At 47.1% G+C, this 13,003-nt stretch overlaps 2 protein-coding genes across 4 annotated transcripts in view; one reads left to right on the top strand and one right to left on the bottom strand.

The window, feature by feature from the left end:
* The window catches only part of HELZ2 (helicase with zinc finger 2), a 28,438-nt gene extending 21,159 nt beyond the window's left edge, over positions 1 to 7,279 (top strand). For 2 of the 3 annotated variants that reach the window (XM_063172416.1, XM_063172415.1), the window contains exons 10-20: positions 303 to 388; positions 718 to 849; positions 1,091 to 1,258; positions 1,474 to 1,615; positions 2,084 to 2,200; positions 2,627 to 2,819; positions 3,613 to 3,747; positions 3,982 to 4,200; positions 4,463 to 4,619; positions 5,122 to 5,289; positions 5,766 to 7,279. In XM_063172416.1, coding sequence (XP_063028486.1) covers positions 303 to 388; positions 718 to 849; positions 1,091 to 1,258; positions 1,474 to 1,615; positions 2,084 to 2,200; positions 2,627 to 2,819; positions 3,613 to 3,747; positions 3,982 to 4,200; positions 4,463 to 4,619; positions 5,122 to 5,289; positions 5,766 to 5,890 — 1,642 coding nt within the window. In that variant the 3' untranslated portion in view covers positions 5,891 to 7,279. Of the gene's footprint in view, positions 1 to 302; positions 389 to 717; positions 850 to 1,090; positions 1,259 to 1,473; positions 1,616 to 2,083; positions 2,201 to 2,626; positions 2,820 to 3,612; positions 3,748 to 3,981; positions 4,201 to 4,462; positions 4,620 to 5,121; positions 5,290 to 5,765 lie in introns of those variants that run through there. The other variant, XR_010030071.1, reaches the window with a different exon arrangement.
* A 2,274-nt stretch (positions 7,280 to 9,553) lies between these two features.
* Positions 9,554 to 10,565, bottom strand: FNDC11 (fibronectin type III domain containing 11). Its single transcript, XM_063172106.1, has one exon. The coding sequence runs from the start codon at positions 10,563 to 10,565 to the stop codon at positions 9,597 to 9,599; it is 969 nt and encodes a 322-aa protein (XP_063028176.1). The 3' UTR covers positions 9,554 to 9,596.
* Between the last annotated feature and the right edge of the window lie 2,438 nt (positions 10,566 to 13,003).

Below are 13,003 nucleotides of genomic sequence, written 5' to 3'. Positions count from 1 at the left end.
GGAAACATTAGAAGCTAACCCAATAAAAGGATGTGGGCTGCAACAAAACAGACTTGGGACAGGAGTTGTGTTCCTTGCTCTCAACATCTTTGTGGGCTCAGCTCTTCAGTCAGTTGAGAAATGGTCCCAGATGCAGAGGAGCAGAATAAGTTTATGTTACTTGTGGTTTAAGTTCTTTATGGAAGGAGCTAATGTAACAACAAAGAGAGTAAGAATAAGTAAGGCAGTTAAGCAAAGCTGTATTACAACTTTTGCTATTTTATGCAACATTCCATTCATTCCTATTTTTCCTTGTCTGTCAGACGGAAAGAAAAAGCAATTTGGAGGCTCAAGTATGCCTCTGACCTTGCTACAAGCATTGCCCTTGGCCACGAACCTCCTCAGAAACGTAAGTGCAAATATTAACCTTTCTTACCTTGTGGCTATTTACTGCTGGCCAGGCAGGTGCCCTGGCAGTTTCTGTGGGTGATAGGGGTGATGCTGCCATGTAATTTGGGATGCTCTGCTGGTGGCTGGCACAGCTGAGATTGTCATCCCCAGGACTCACAGAGATGGTTCATGGGCAGAGAATCCTGGCATGCAACAAGGATTATTTCTAGGTGGTCTTGTAATGGACCACCATCACTAGGTGCCTGCTACACCCTCTTGCTGGATCATTTCTGTGCTGCCCTCAGTAACCTTCTTTAAATTTGCTTTCTTGGCTCTTTGCTCTAACAGTGACAAAATCCAAAATCCTGCAGCAAAAATCCTTTGATATCCCTGGCAGCAACTGGAAACTTAACAAGAGTCAGAACCAGGCTGTTCTGGATGCTCTAAGAAAATCCTTCATGCTCATCCAAGGCCCACCAGGTAAGAGGGGAGAGCAGAATACACCTGCTGTGGTATGAATGGCAGGTAAGAGATGATCTGCTGCTTTCCATTGGACCCTTGGTGAAGCCAGGTGAAGGGAGCATGGGTTGGCATCACCCACAGCTGTGCAAGGCAATCCCCTCCATTCTTGATTTTATTTTGTGGCTGATCAGCTGGATGCAGGTCCAGAGCATCAATATTATGGTTAAAATGTTCTCAGCAAATTCCCTTTTTTTTCTAGGCACAGGGAAGACCGTTGTTGGAACTCACATTGTCTACTGGTTCCATAAACTGAATGAGGAGAGTGTTGAGAAGGACCAAACACAGTGCTTGGAAGATGAAAAGGACAAGAAGAGAAAGTGCATCTTGTACTGTGGCCCATCCAACAAGTCTGTTGATGTTGTTGCTGGTAACTATCATCTTTTAAGCCCCTCAAGTGGCATGTACTGGTGGGAGGGAGAACACGTGGTGTGCAGGGGCTGAAAGTGGGGCTGGTCCTTACAGAGGACCCTGCGCTGCAGGGCAAGGACCAGAGACAGGATGATGAGAGAGGGACAGGGAGAGACAGGCCTGAGCACCACCAGTGCCTGGTGCTGTCTGAGCAGACCTGCCCTCCTTCTCCAGAGATGCTGCTGAAGATGAAGAAGCTGAAACCACTGAGGGTTTATGGGGAGGCCATTGAGACGATGGAATTCCCATACCCGGGGAGCAACCGGAACATCTCCCGTAAATCCCTACGGGATGCAAAGCCAAAACATGAGCTCAGGTAGGATGGCATGGCCCTGCAGGCTCCTAGGGTGCTGGGGAGAGGTGGCTTCTGCATCAGTAATGCTGAGAAAACCACAGCAAATAGCTTCATTCCACCACTGCAGAGCAGCACTATTAACCTGCTTTCTAATTAATTTGTAATTAATTTTTTCAAGTGAATGTGTACACTCTAATCTGGCACCTAGTCAGGAAATCCAGGTTGGTGAAAAGTCTCTATTTCCTTTTGGAACAGCCCTGAACATCTCTGACTTCATTCCTGCTTGCAGCTGCTAAAAGGAAGCAGTTGTATTTTATGTTCTCAAGGTTGAATTATTTGGTCTACAAAGATGGGAAAGTTTGGCTGTGAGTTTTTTTAGCTAATGGGGTTTCTCCACATAGGCAGGTGGTGTGGTCTGCTTCACTGTAGAAAAAATTACTCAGGTCTCAGTGTTGAGGGAAAATATTAATATATTGACTCTTTATTCAGTGAAATAATCCTGCACCATCGCATCCGGCGGGCGCCCAGCCCCTTCTGGCAGAGGATCCGTCACTTTGACGCTCGGGTGAAGAACGGAGAGGAGATCACAGAAGAAGAAACAAAGGAGTGAGTAGGAAGAGACCCTGGTGAGAGATGGGTGACTTTGGCTGTGTGCCACCTCTGAAGCACAGATTAATAAACTGTGTGTTCAGAATAACGATAAAAAGTGATGAGCTCAAGGTGACAGGTACAGCACAGAGCCTCTGAATCACTTTTGCACTGGTGCTGTTGTCCTTTTGGACCAAAAATTCCTATTCTGCCTGTGTGACCCTTGAATCCTTCACCTGGACCCCCTGCCCTGTTGAGCTCAGGACAAAGTACATTTCCTACAGTGTCCATCCGAAGTCCTTTTCTGGGAACACCAGCTCATCCTGGGGAGGGAGGTGAAGCCATAATCATTTGGGAAAGCACAACCTCTGCCTGGTTCCCACGTGAAGCATCTGGAGGTGTTTCCCTTATGCATTAACCTGGTGTTTTCTGCATCAACACTAGGTACAAAGTTTGGTTGGCACAAGGTCGTTCGTATCAGCTGGCGTGTCACGATGTCATCCTGTGCACGTGCTCTGTCTCGTCTGCCAGCGCCCTGGAGAACCTCAATGTGAAACAGATCATCATTGATGAGTGTGCCATGTCCACGGAGCCCGAGACCCTCATCCCCTTGGTCTGCCACGGCCGTGCTGAGAAGGTATGTCCCTGCCAAAGACGTGTCTCTGGGACAGCTGCTCAGGGCTCTCAAACCCTTTCCATCCCTTACCACGCTGCTCTTACAAGAACTGTTAGGATTTTAAGGTTTGTGCTTCTTTATGGGATGGGTGTCGCTGCCATCGAAAAAATATTCTGGCCCAGGTACAAAGTATTAACATGACAAGAAGCATAGACAGAGTTTGGGCTGTTCAGTCTGGAGAAGAGAAGGGTCCAGGGAGACTTTAGAGCCCTTTACAATGCCTAAAGGGACTCCAAGAGCAATGGAGAGGGACCTTGGACAAGGGCATGGAGTGACTGGACAAGGAGGAATGGCTTCACACTGATAGAGGACAGAGTTAGATTGGATATTAGGAAGAAATTCTTCCCTGTGAGGATAGTGAGGCTCTGGCACAGTTTGCCCAGGAAAGCTGTGGCTGCCTCATCCTTGGAAATGTTCCAGGACAGGTTAGATGGGACTTGGGGCAACCTGAGATAGTGGAAGGTCTCACTGCCCATGGTATGGGGTTGGAACAAGATGAGCTTTAAGGTTCCTTCCAACCCAAACTATTCTGTGCCTCTAGAATTCTATGGTTCTTTGTGTTCCTCCCATCAGATGGAAACATTATCTAGGACAGCATCTTTACGTCATGTCCAATGTGGTCTTTGGCTGAGGTTGCTGTAAATGTAATATAAATAAGTAGCACCGGATATCTGTGTGCAAACAGCCTTCCAAAGAGCTGATGGCCTTTGCAGGGCCTCCACCTTGCAGCTGAGGTGTCTGCTCTTCCTTCCAGGTTGTTTTGCTGGGGGATCACAAACAGCTGAGGCCAGTGGTTAACAATGATGTCTGCAAGACCCTTGGCATGGAGACGTCTCTCTTTGAGCGCTACCAGGAGCAGGCCTGGATGCTGGACACGCAGTACCGCATGGTGAGGCCCTCCAGTGGGTTGTCTTCTCTCCATCACAGAAAATCCAGGCTTGCCTTAAGCATCAGATAGTCTCCATTCGTGTTTCCCCTTCCTAGACACGGGATTATATGTAGGAATATGCCAGTGCCAGCTCCGGCAGAATGGCATTGTGCTGAAGCCTGCCCAGAAAGACGCTGCAGGCTGAGAAGTTCATTGGCTTTTGTTCACCTCAGTTTCCCTCCCTTTCTCTGCCAGCACAAGAGCATTTGTGAGTTCCCATCCCAGGAGTTCTATGAAAATCGGCTGAGAACGTGTCCCCAGCTCACTCGGAAACCCAGCATGCTCCACCACAGAGACAACAACTGCTGCCCCATCATCTTTGGGCACGTGGAAGGGAAGGAGCACTCCCTCATGATTTCCACCGAGGAAGGAAACGAGAACTCCAAAGCTAACCTGGAGGAAGTGGCACAGGCGGTGAGCAGGGTCCTGGGGAATTGCTGGGGATGCAGAAAGGAGGGAGTTGTGCTGGAATCATGGAGGGATGATAAAGATACAAAGATCAGCAGTGTCTGCCTGGTGCCTCACGGCTCTGGAGCACACCAGGACGCCCCTGGGCAGAGGCAGGTGTAGGGCAAGGTGATCGCAAGGCAGGTGCCATGGGTGGCCTGGGGAGGGGTGCTGGGGGTCTCTTCCCTCCGGCCCCGCTGCCAGGTGAGCAGGACGCTGGTGTCTCCAGGTGAGGATAGCCAAGCAGCTGACACTAGATGGCACCATCCGGCCGGACAGCATCGCCATCCTGAGCCCCTACAGCGCCCAGGTGTCCGAGATCAACAAGAGCCTGAAGAGGGAGGGCATCCGCGGGGTGACCGTCTGCACCATCACCAAGAGTCAAGGTGAGGGGACAGCAGGGGCAGGGTTGGGCCTGTCCCCTCCTGCCTTCCTGAGGAGCTGCTCACAGATACAGTCCTTGAGCAAACCCTACCCCAGGGTCATTGCAGCCGTGGAAGACCAGATTTTGGGGTGATTTGTGATTACAGTAAATCCTTTGAAAGCCTCTGGAATGCTTGGGCAGGGTGAGGCTGCTGAAGGCTGAGAGGTGAAAGATCTCTAGTGAATTTCTAATGAAAGGTTCCCTGCCCATATCAGGGAAGTTGGAACACAGAATGTCCCTTCCAAACAAAACCATTCTGTGATTCTGTGCTTCTACACCTGAGAAGGGTGTTAGAGAACTGCCAGAAAACATTTGTTCTCTTTGGAAAGCAATGACCAGGAGTGCAAAGGCCTCCAAAGCTGGAGAAACCCATAGGGTGGAAGTAGAGAAATTAATGTCCTGTGGGGTAAAGAAATGCTCAGATGCTTCCTTCTAAGAAAATCTGGTTTGTTTCCACTTTCTAGGAAGTGAATGGAAATATGTGATCCTGTCAACTGTACGCTCCTGCCCCCGGTCTGAGATCGATAGGAAGCCCACAAAGAGCTGGCAGAAGAAATACCTGGGCTTTGTTACTGACCCAAACCAGGTCAATGTTGGCATCACACGAGCTCAGGAAGGACTCTGCATCATAGGTTGGTATCCTTGGACCATGCACAAGCCTTCAGGGGAACAGGATTCTTGGATAAAGGGATGGTGATCCAAACTATGACAACCAGTGATCATGCTTTATTCTTCTGCCCTTTAGTCTGGGGTTTTGAAAACTGGGGAGTCTGGGCAAAGCAGGGTTCATTCCCAGCTTGAATACAGCAACTATAGTTCGTTTTTCTCACCGTTTGTTTTGGACCATGTTGTTTCTGTTGCTTTCAAGCTAGAACTCTGTCCTAACAAAAATCTAGCTGCTCATTTTGCTCCTAAACACACAGGTGTAGGCTGTGATGTGTAGGGAAGCTGCTCACAGATATGACAGCACGGAAAAGGGAGCTGGGATTTCACAGATATCTCCCTGCAAGTGACCCAGCCCCCCCTTAGCTAGAGGTTATAGACAAAAACAGCATCAGCCAAGCCTCTTCTAGCCACTCACCTGCTGTCCCCATCCTGCTGCCCACAGGGAACCGGTACCTCCTGGAGTGCAACCCTCTGTGGAAGAGACTGGTCCAGCATTACTACCACCACAACAGCTGCACCACAGCCCAGGAGATCCGTGTCAGGAGGACCCCAGCCCTCTCCCGGTGAGGAAGGGCTCTCTCTGCCTGAGCTGCATCATGTGTGCCTTGGGAAGGACCAAATCTTTCCATTATTCAATGACCCATGGAGCCAAATGCAGCGGGGGATCTGGGAGCTTCCCGTGACAACTCAGCTTCGGCGTCTCCTTCAGCATCTTGAGGTGTTTTTAATCAGTGCAATCCTGGGCAGGAACTTTCAATTCTAGCAAACCAAAAAGGCATTGGAAGTGGATGATGGGCATGTGACTTTACTGATGATGATACTATTTTTGTAACCAAGCTGCTCAGCAGAACCCTCATCCTACTGCAGCTGCAGTTTGGGGGGACCAAATAATTACTCCAGCTGTCAGGGTTGCACTTTGGGGATCAAATGCTCAGTCTGTTCATCAGAGGGGGAACGACTGCAAGCAGTGGAGCAGCACAGCAAGATGCTGTTTGCCATGGAGGACCAAAGCTTCTGAGTACTGCCTCTCATTTTAAATCCAAGGACAGGAGATTTTTAAGACTTTTCACTTTTTACTTTTTTTTTTTTTTTTTTAAGTGAAGGAGGAAAGCAACGAGAGATGCATGCACCACTCTTTGTCTAGCCAAAATGATGTTGTCTGAGCGTGTAAATATCACAGTGGCAAGGCCAAGGTGATTTTGTAAATAGATTTACGTGTTCTTTGTAGGAAGGAGGTTGTCCTCACCAGCATAAAGGCAACAAAAAGCGGGGACCTCTCCTACCAGGAAACCTTGGGATTTGTCAGCACATTTTAAACTGTTCAGAATTTTATTTGAAATCTCCTGTTAATCCCCCCTCCCTTTCCTACCCCACTTTTTTTAAAGCTGCTTTTAATTTATTAACTTTTAACTCTGTGAATTTGTTTCACAGCCTTATGGCCTGAGTTTTTAAGAGCAGTGAAGGAGTGTATGTGTATAATGTATTTTTATATTTTCTGTAGCCAAACTGCTGTGAGCTGGAAGCTGTGGTTCACCAGAGAGGCTGCTTTCACCCAGTGACATGTGGCTGGTAGAGATGTATTGTGGTGAATGGTGCCTCTGAAAATCATGGAGCTGCTTTTGGAAGCATGACAGTTTTGAGGGAGGGTGTCTTTTATCTCATTTCAATTCTGAATGTATGAAGTGCCTGCCTCAGCTCTCCCCAAACCACATGCTTGGCTGTCCTTGGGTGTTCATGTGGGATGGAGCTGAGATGCAATCACACAAGTTTCCCTTGTGGTGTGGATCCCTGTGATGTCACAGCGCTATGGCAGGAGGAATTTTGTGCTGTTTGCAACTGAAATCCAGCGTGGCTCTTTCCCATGTGGAGGAATGGCAATAGGAAAGCACTGTGTCTGTAAAAGTCTCTGTTTAACTCTGTGTTTCTTCTCATGACTCTGTGTAAGACTTGCCTCCAGAACCTATGGAGAGGTTTTGTTGTTCTCCTCCTAGTTTAAACTACCTTCCTGCAGTCTGCCCTTGGGGGGTTTGAGCTGTATGCCAAAGACCACCCAGGCTTGCTCTTGTCCTGCTGAAGCATAATAGTGGGCATATGGCTGGCAATTCCATGAAGGATAAAAACCCATAGGAAGTATCTCCTGCTGTTCTAAAGATGCTTGGTAAAAGTTGCTAAGGTGTAAAATTAATTGTTCCTCTTTGAAGTCATCCTGTGTGGGATCTTAAAAGATTCTGCACCAGCCTGATTAGCAAATATTATTGCAATTCCAAAATAAGATTGTCTGTGGATCATTCTGTGGACTACTGTAATAAAATCATCTGGTTCCAAAGATGCTATGGAGAATTGCAAAAAATGCTGGAATTGTTGGGATAACTACTTTAGCATGGTACCAGCTTCATTTAACAAAGCCACCTTGGTTCCTTTAGAACCAGTGGGTCTCATTTTCATTATCTCCTTTAAGTGAAGAGTTTCTCCCCTGGGTTTTGTGCTGGTTATTTCATACATGTAACCCAAACAAGGAGTCTCACCCCAGATTTGTGGCTTAGTCAGTGCTCTTGGGGGGTTTGGCCAAGAGAGAGTCCTCATAAAGCAACTCCCTTTGTCCTTAGTGGGAAAAAAGTGTTTATTTCTACTCCATGGAGGTAGAAGGAAATGTTTTGCTTGGTCTGTGTTGCAAGACAATATACATGTTATTTTTTTTTCCTCTGAGGATGTATTTTATAACTGGTGATTAGGAAATGCACCCAAGCAGCAGGTACAGCCAGGCTGGGCCTTCGGGCTGCTGGTGCTGTCAGCAGGTTCCTGGAGACCTGGTCATGAATAGTCAGGGATAGCAGAAAGTGCAATTAAACTTTTTATAGACTGTAGCTGAGTATCATGTTCTTGTCCTTATGCTCATGGAGTGAATCATAGAAATCAATAGAGGAAAAAAAGTTCAAATTAGCCTGCTTTCATTTCCATGCAGAGTTTTGAATTTACTTTTGGAAGAATTTTATGTTCAAGCAATATTCTTAAAATACCAAACTTTTGGTAATCCCAATAGGAAGACCCTGGCAGCGTGGTGCCCAGGGCATCTGTCCAGTCACAGGCTCTGTGTTCTCCACACTCAAAGACAAAAGCACATGGCTGCAGGACACAAATGTCAGTTCATCCAACAGCATTAACTTAATTTCCTCAGCACTAGCTAGAGCTTGAGCACAAATTGAACAAGGGGAACCTGTGCAGGCAGCCCAGCATCAGGCAGGCTGGACTGTTTTTGAGGATATGGACAGATCTGTGTAGGACAATCAATTTACTGCAATAAATCGGTGGGGTTTTTAAAAATAGAAATGAAATGTCAAGTGTCATGAAGTCTGAATTAAGGAACTTGAAATGGGGCAGGTTTTTATCTTTTGTATGTCTGTGACTCGCAGCAAACCTCAAATGACCTTTTGGATACCAATATTTTTATCTGCTTTGACTGTTCATAAGAATGAATCTCAACATTCCTTTTTTGATATTTAAGCCATAATTGTAAAAATTATTTGAATTTATTTAAATAATAAATTTTATTAATAAAAGGTCTGTTTATGTAGTGGTTTGACTAGAATCTGTGTGGGGCAGCTTTGTTTGGACCGAACCAAATGGTAAAAAAGAAAATCAACATTAACTGCAGGTTTTTGGCAGAGAATAATTTTTTATATATTGATGCATTACCCTTTCCTGTTTGTTGGGAGGCTTGGGGATTTATTGTTGGGTTTTGGTTGGTGACTTTTTCTTTATTAAAGTGATCTTTTCATGCACTATAGAGGTACCATGCTTAGGTACCTATATGGCACAGGGTGTAGAAGGTGAGAGAAAGCAGTGATGGACATACCTCTGGGTGGGTGATTTGAAGAGCTTAAGAATTCAGTTTTGGTATTTTGGAAGAAGGACAATACAAACCCAAAACATCATTGGAAGAAGCTGACACTGATCATCCTTCAGTGGATGGAAAGCACTGGATGGTAGAGATGCTTCTGTCTCTTGTGCTCTGCTTCAGAGGTGTCCTGTAAGATTTTCTGGTTCTGGCTGCTCCCACCATTGCCTCTGGCAGTGGGACAAAACTGCTGAGTCCCAAATGCTGCCTAAAAATGTTATTTTTTGTGAGAAATTTTGAATGGATTACTGCAAACCTGGAGAGATTTTGGGAAGGCACCTGTACAATTGCTGTTGAAAACAGAACGAGTTTGATTTAAAACAAACTGTTTAAACAATTTCTTTTTAATTACTCTTATTCATCTTTTTCATTAAACCATTAAACTGAGGGAGTCGGTCTCGTGAGCCGCCTCATCAGGCTGCGGTTGGGGGCTTCCTTGGTGTCTTCAGCAGGGTGAGTTTTTGTCTTCAATATAATGCAGTCGTGCCACTGCGAGTAGACGAGCGTGTGCGTGTCGGATCTCCTCACTTTGAACTCGTACAACCTGCCAGGCAGCAGGTGGTTGATTACGCACGGGTTGGAGATGACTTCCTGGGTCCGACCGTATCCTGGTTCTGTCTGACTGTCATCTGTCACCAGCTTGATCTCCAGCTGCCATCGCTCCAGGTGGGACTCTTGACTCTCAGTGAACCACTTGAGCTGGGCCCAGGTCTGGCACGCGAACGACTCTATCCGATCAAAAATCGGCGGCTTCTTCGTGTAGAGAGAAAAAGTGATGGGAGGGTGTAGAGCACCCCCGAGATGTATCTGTGACACCAAACTGTGCTTGACGTGGAGCTTCCTTGGCTCTTCCAAGGAAATGAGCTTATTGAAAAACATGGAGAGCTTGAGCACTCTCTTTATATTCAAGTCCCACTGGGAGAGGAAATCTTCTACGTCACAGATCTGTACGTAACGGCTCAGCTCCTCCCGGCCTCGTTCCAGCTGTTCCAACAGCTCTGTTAAAAGTGCCAGCTGGATTTCAGTCTGTTTTCTTCCCACCTTCTTGATCTTCTGGAGTTGGCAGGGGTTTGCTATTTGCAAGATATCGGCAAAAATCATCATATTGTTCTGGTCTCTCACGCACACGTGTCTGGGCTCAAACTTCAAGTAAAAGTAACACTTCTTCAGAAGATGAACTTTGTTCCAGTGGTACTGGAGGTGGTGGGGGTTCAGGTCAGAGCGCAGGAAATCCAGAACAAGGTTTTTGTTTCTCAGGTACTGCTTCATGCTGGCATTGTCATCCTGTTCTTCTCTGGGTGGGGTACTGTCCGGAGTGGTTTCAGATTCATGCAAAACCTTAGCCATGTTTCCAAAGCTTGGGTGCTGTGTAGGAAAGCAACAATAAAAACATTAAGAACCAAAGGAAAAGCAGATGGGAGGGAGTACAATCATGGCTGTGACTCTTCTCTCTTAATTAAAGCTTAGCTTATAAAGAACTGTCAGACTAGATGTAGTTTCAGAGGAATTTTCCTTTATACTTGTCTGGTGTCTAATGTTTTGTATCCTCTAGTTATATGTGTTCCAACTGGTCTCCCTCTACCCGCCCTTGAGAGGTTCTACCTCTACTTAATAGATTCACTGACAGGAACTATTCTCTGATACACTCTGCCAAAATTTCTCCCTATCTTATTATCTTGTTTCATTCTAATTAGCTGCCTTTGTACTCCTGTAAGCAATTTCTTTCCATTCTTCTGCCTCTCTGGAGATGCCTATTTTTCTCTCTTTGTAATCTGCCAGGCTGTTGAGGTTTGAGGCCCATCTTCTCAGCCAGTTCTACATAATCACATTGGTGATTCAAATTAACCCTCTGCCCCCACACGAGCTGGAATGGAGCAGGCAGAACAACACAATCCACCGAGTGCCACCTCACGACAGCTTCCAAGAGGAATGACAGCATTTTCCTTGTGCTTCTACCTTCACCAGCGGATTGACAGTCACAACCTGACAGTGTTTTCTGTGATGTGCTGCTTTCCCTGTCTTTGGGTTTAGTTTGAATCATCTCAGACCATGAGGTCTACTTGGATTTTCTGCAATGCACAGCAAGAGGATGACACACATGTAAAGCACCTCTAAACAGGTAACAGTTTGCTGTGGGGGTGTTTAGGCAGTGGTTCTTGCAGCACCACTTCTGCTGGCTTAATCTTAGCTGTTTACAGGGGTCTGGAGTGACAGGACAAGGGGGAATGGCCTCAAACTGACAGAGGGCAAGATTAGATTGGATATTGGGAAGAAGGGTGGTGAAGCTCTGGCACAGACTGCCCAGAGAAGCTGTGGCTGCCCCATCCCTGGAAGTGTTCAAGGCCAGGTTGGATGGGGCTGGGAGTAACCTGTTCTACTGGAAGGTGTCCCTGCCATGTCAGGGCATTGGAATGAAATGAGCTTCAAGGTCCTTTCCAACTCAAACCATTCTGGGATGATTTTATATCTCATTTACTGGCAAAGATATGCCCTGCCTGATGATGCCATCTGTGCCAAGGTGGAAGGTGTTTCTGTGTTGTTCTTTAACCAAAGTGCCTGTGGCTCACACAGCTTATGTACCACAAACAGCAATTAGCTAAATAAATGCCTGTGTCCCTGTTGTCAGTGATACTGTAATGAAAACCCAGATGGATATTTAGGTGGCTTTCACAAGCTGAATACACTTGATTTGAAAACAAAATAAATATAGCATTCTGAAACCAAGATCTAATTGGGATATCTTAATTCTTAAATGCCCTGTAGAAGCTAGATGGGGAAATCTACTTAACAAAGCAATTTTTCTTGGCCTCATTTTCCCTAAATTCATAACAGAGCTAATAACACTTCCTCATAGGAATTCCAAGCATTTGTAAACCTTTCAGCTGTCTGGCCCTGAGCTGCACCACAGTTTATAGTAAGTCATTCATATGCAACTTTATCATCCAAGAGAGCTGTCAACTGAAGAAAAACAAGCTGTATTTCCTTTTCACTTTTTTCTTTCCACAAAAAATCCCGACCTAAACTAAAGCAGTGCCAGCTCCCGGCATCGTGTATGAAGCAGCAGGACCAGCACATGTGCCAGGTGACATTCCCCACTCTTGGAGGGATTTGGCTCTGCTGAGCAATGTGTTTGCCCACAGACCGAGCTGTCATTGTGCTTATTTTCCCCTGCTTTTCCCCATGTTTTTACATCCCTATTTTTCCCTCCTGCCAGGGAGGGCTGGCTGCATTCCCTGCTGTTCTGTTTGCAGCCACGAGGAGCTGCATCACCCAGGGAGGGGGCTCTGTGTTCACCCAAGGCAGGCTTTGGAGAGGTCTCAGGGGCACCAGGGGCTGCTCCCTCGGGCCCTGGCCCACCTTGTCACATCCCTTGAGCAGTGTCCAGGTGCCATTCACCCCCGGGAGCAGTGTCCAGGTGCCGTTCAGACCCCAGGAGCAGTGTCCAGGTGCCGTTCAGTCCCGGCAGCAGTGTCCGGTTGATATTCACCTCCGGGAGCAGTGTCCAGGTGCCGTTCAGACCCCGGGCGCAGTGTCCAGTCGATATTCACCCCCAGGAGCAGTGTTCAGGTGTTGTTCACCCCTGGGAGCAGTGTCCAGGCGCTGTTCACCCCCGCGATCTGCGTCCAGTTGCTATTCACCCCCGGGAGCAGTGTCCAGGTGCTGTTCACCCCCGGGAGCAGTGTCCAGTTGCTATTCACCCCCGGGAGCAGTGTCCAGGTGCCGTTCAGACCCCGGGCGCAGTGTCCAGGTGCTGTTCACCCCCGGGAGCAGTGTCCAGTTGCTAT

Source organism: Melospiza melodia, chromosome 19 (assembly GCF_035770615.1).
Source record: "Melospiza melodia melodia isolate bMelMel2 chromosome 19, bMelMel2.pri, whole genome shotgun sequence".
In the NCBI taxonomy this organism is placed as follows: Eukaryota; Metazoa; Chordata; class Aves; order Passeriformes; family Passerellidae; genus Melospiza; species Melospiza melodia.
Note: the sequence above shows the minus strand (reverse complement) of the source record. Positions and strands in the feature narration are given on the sequence as shown.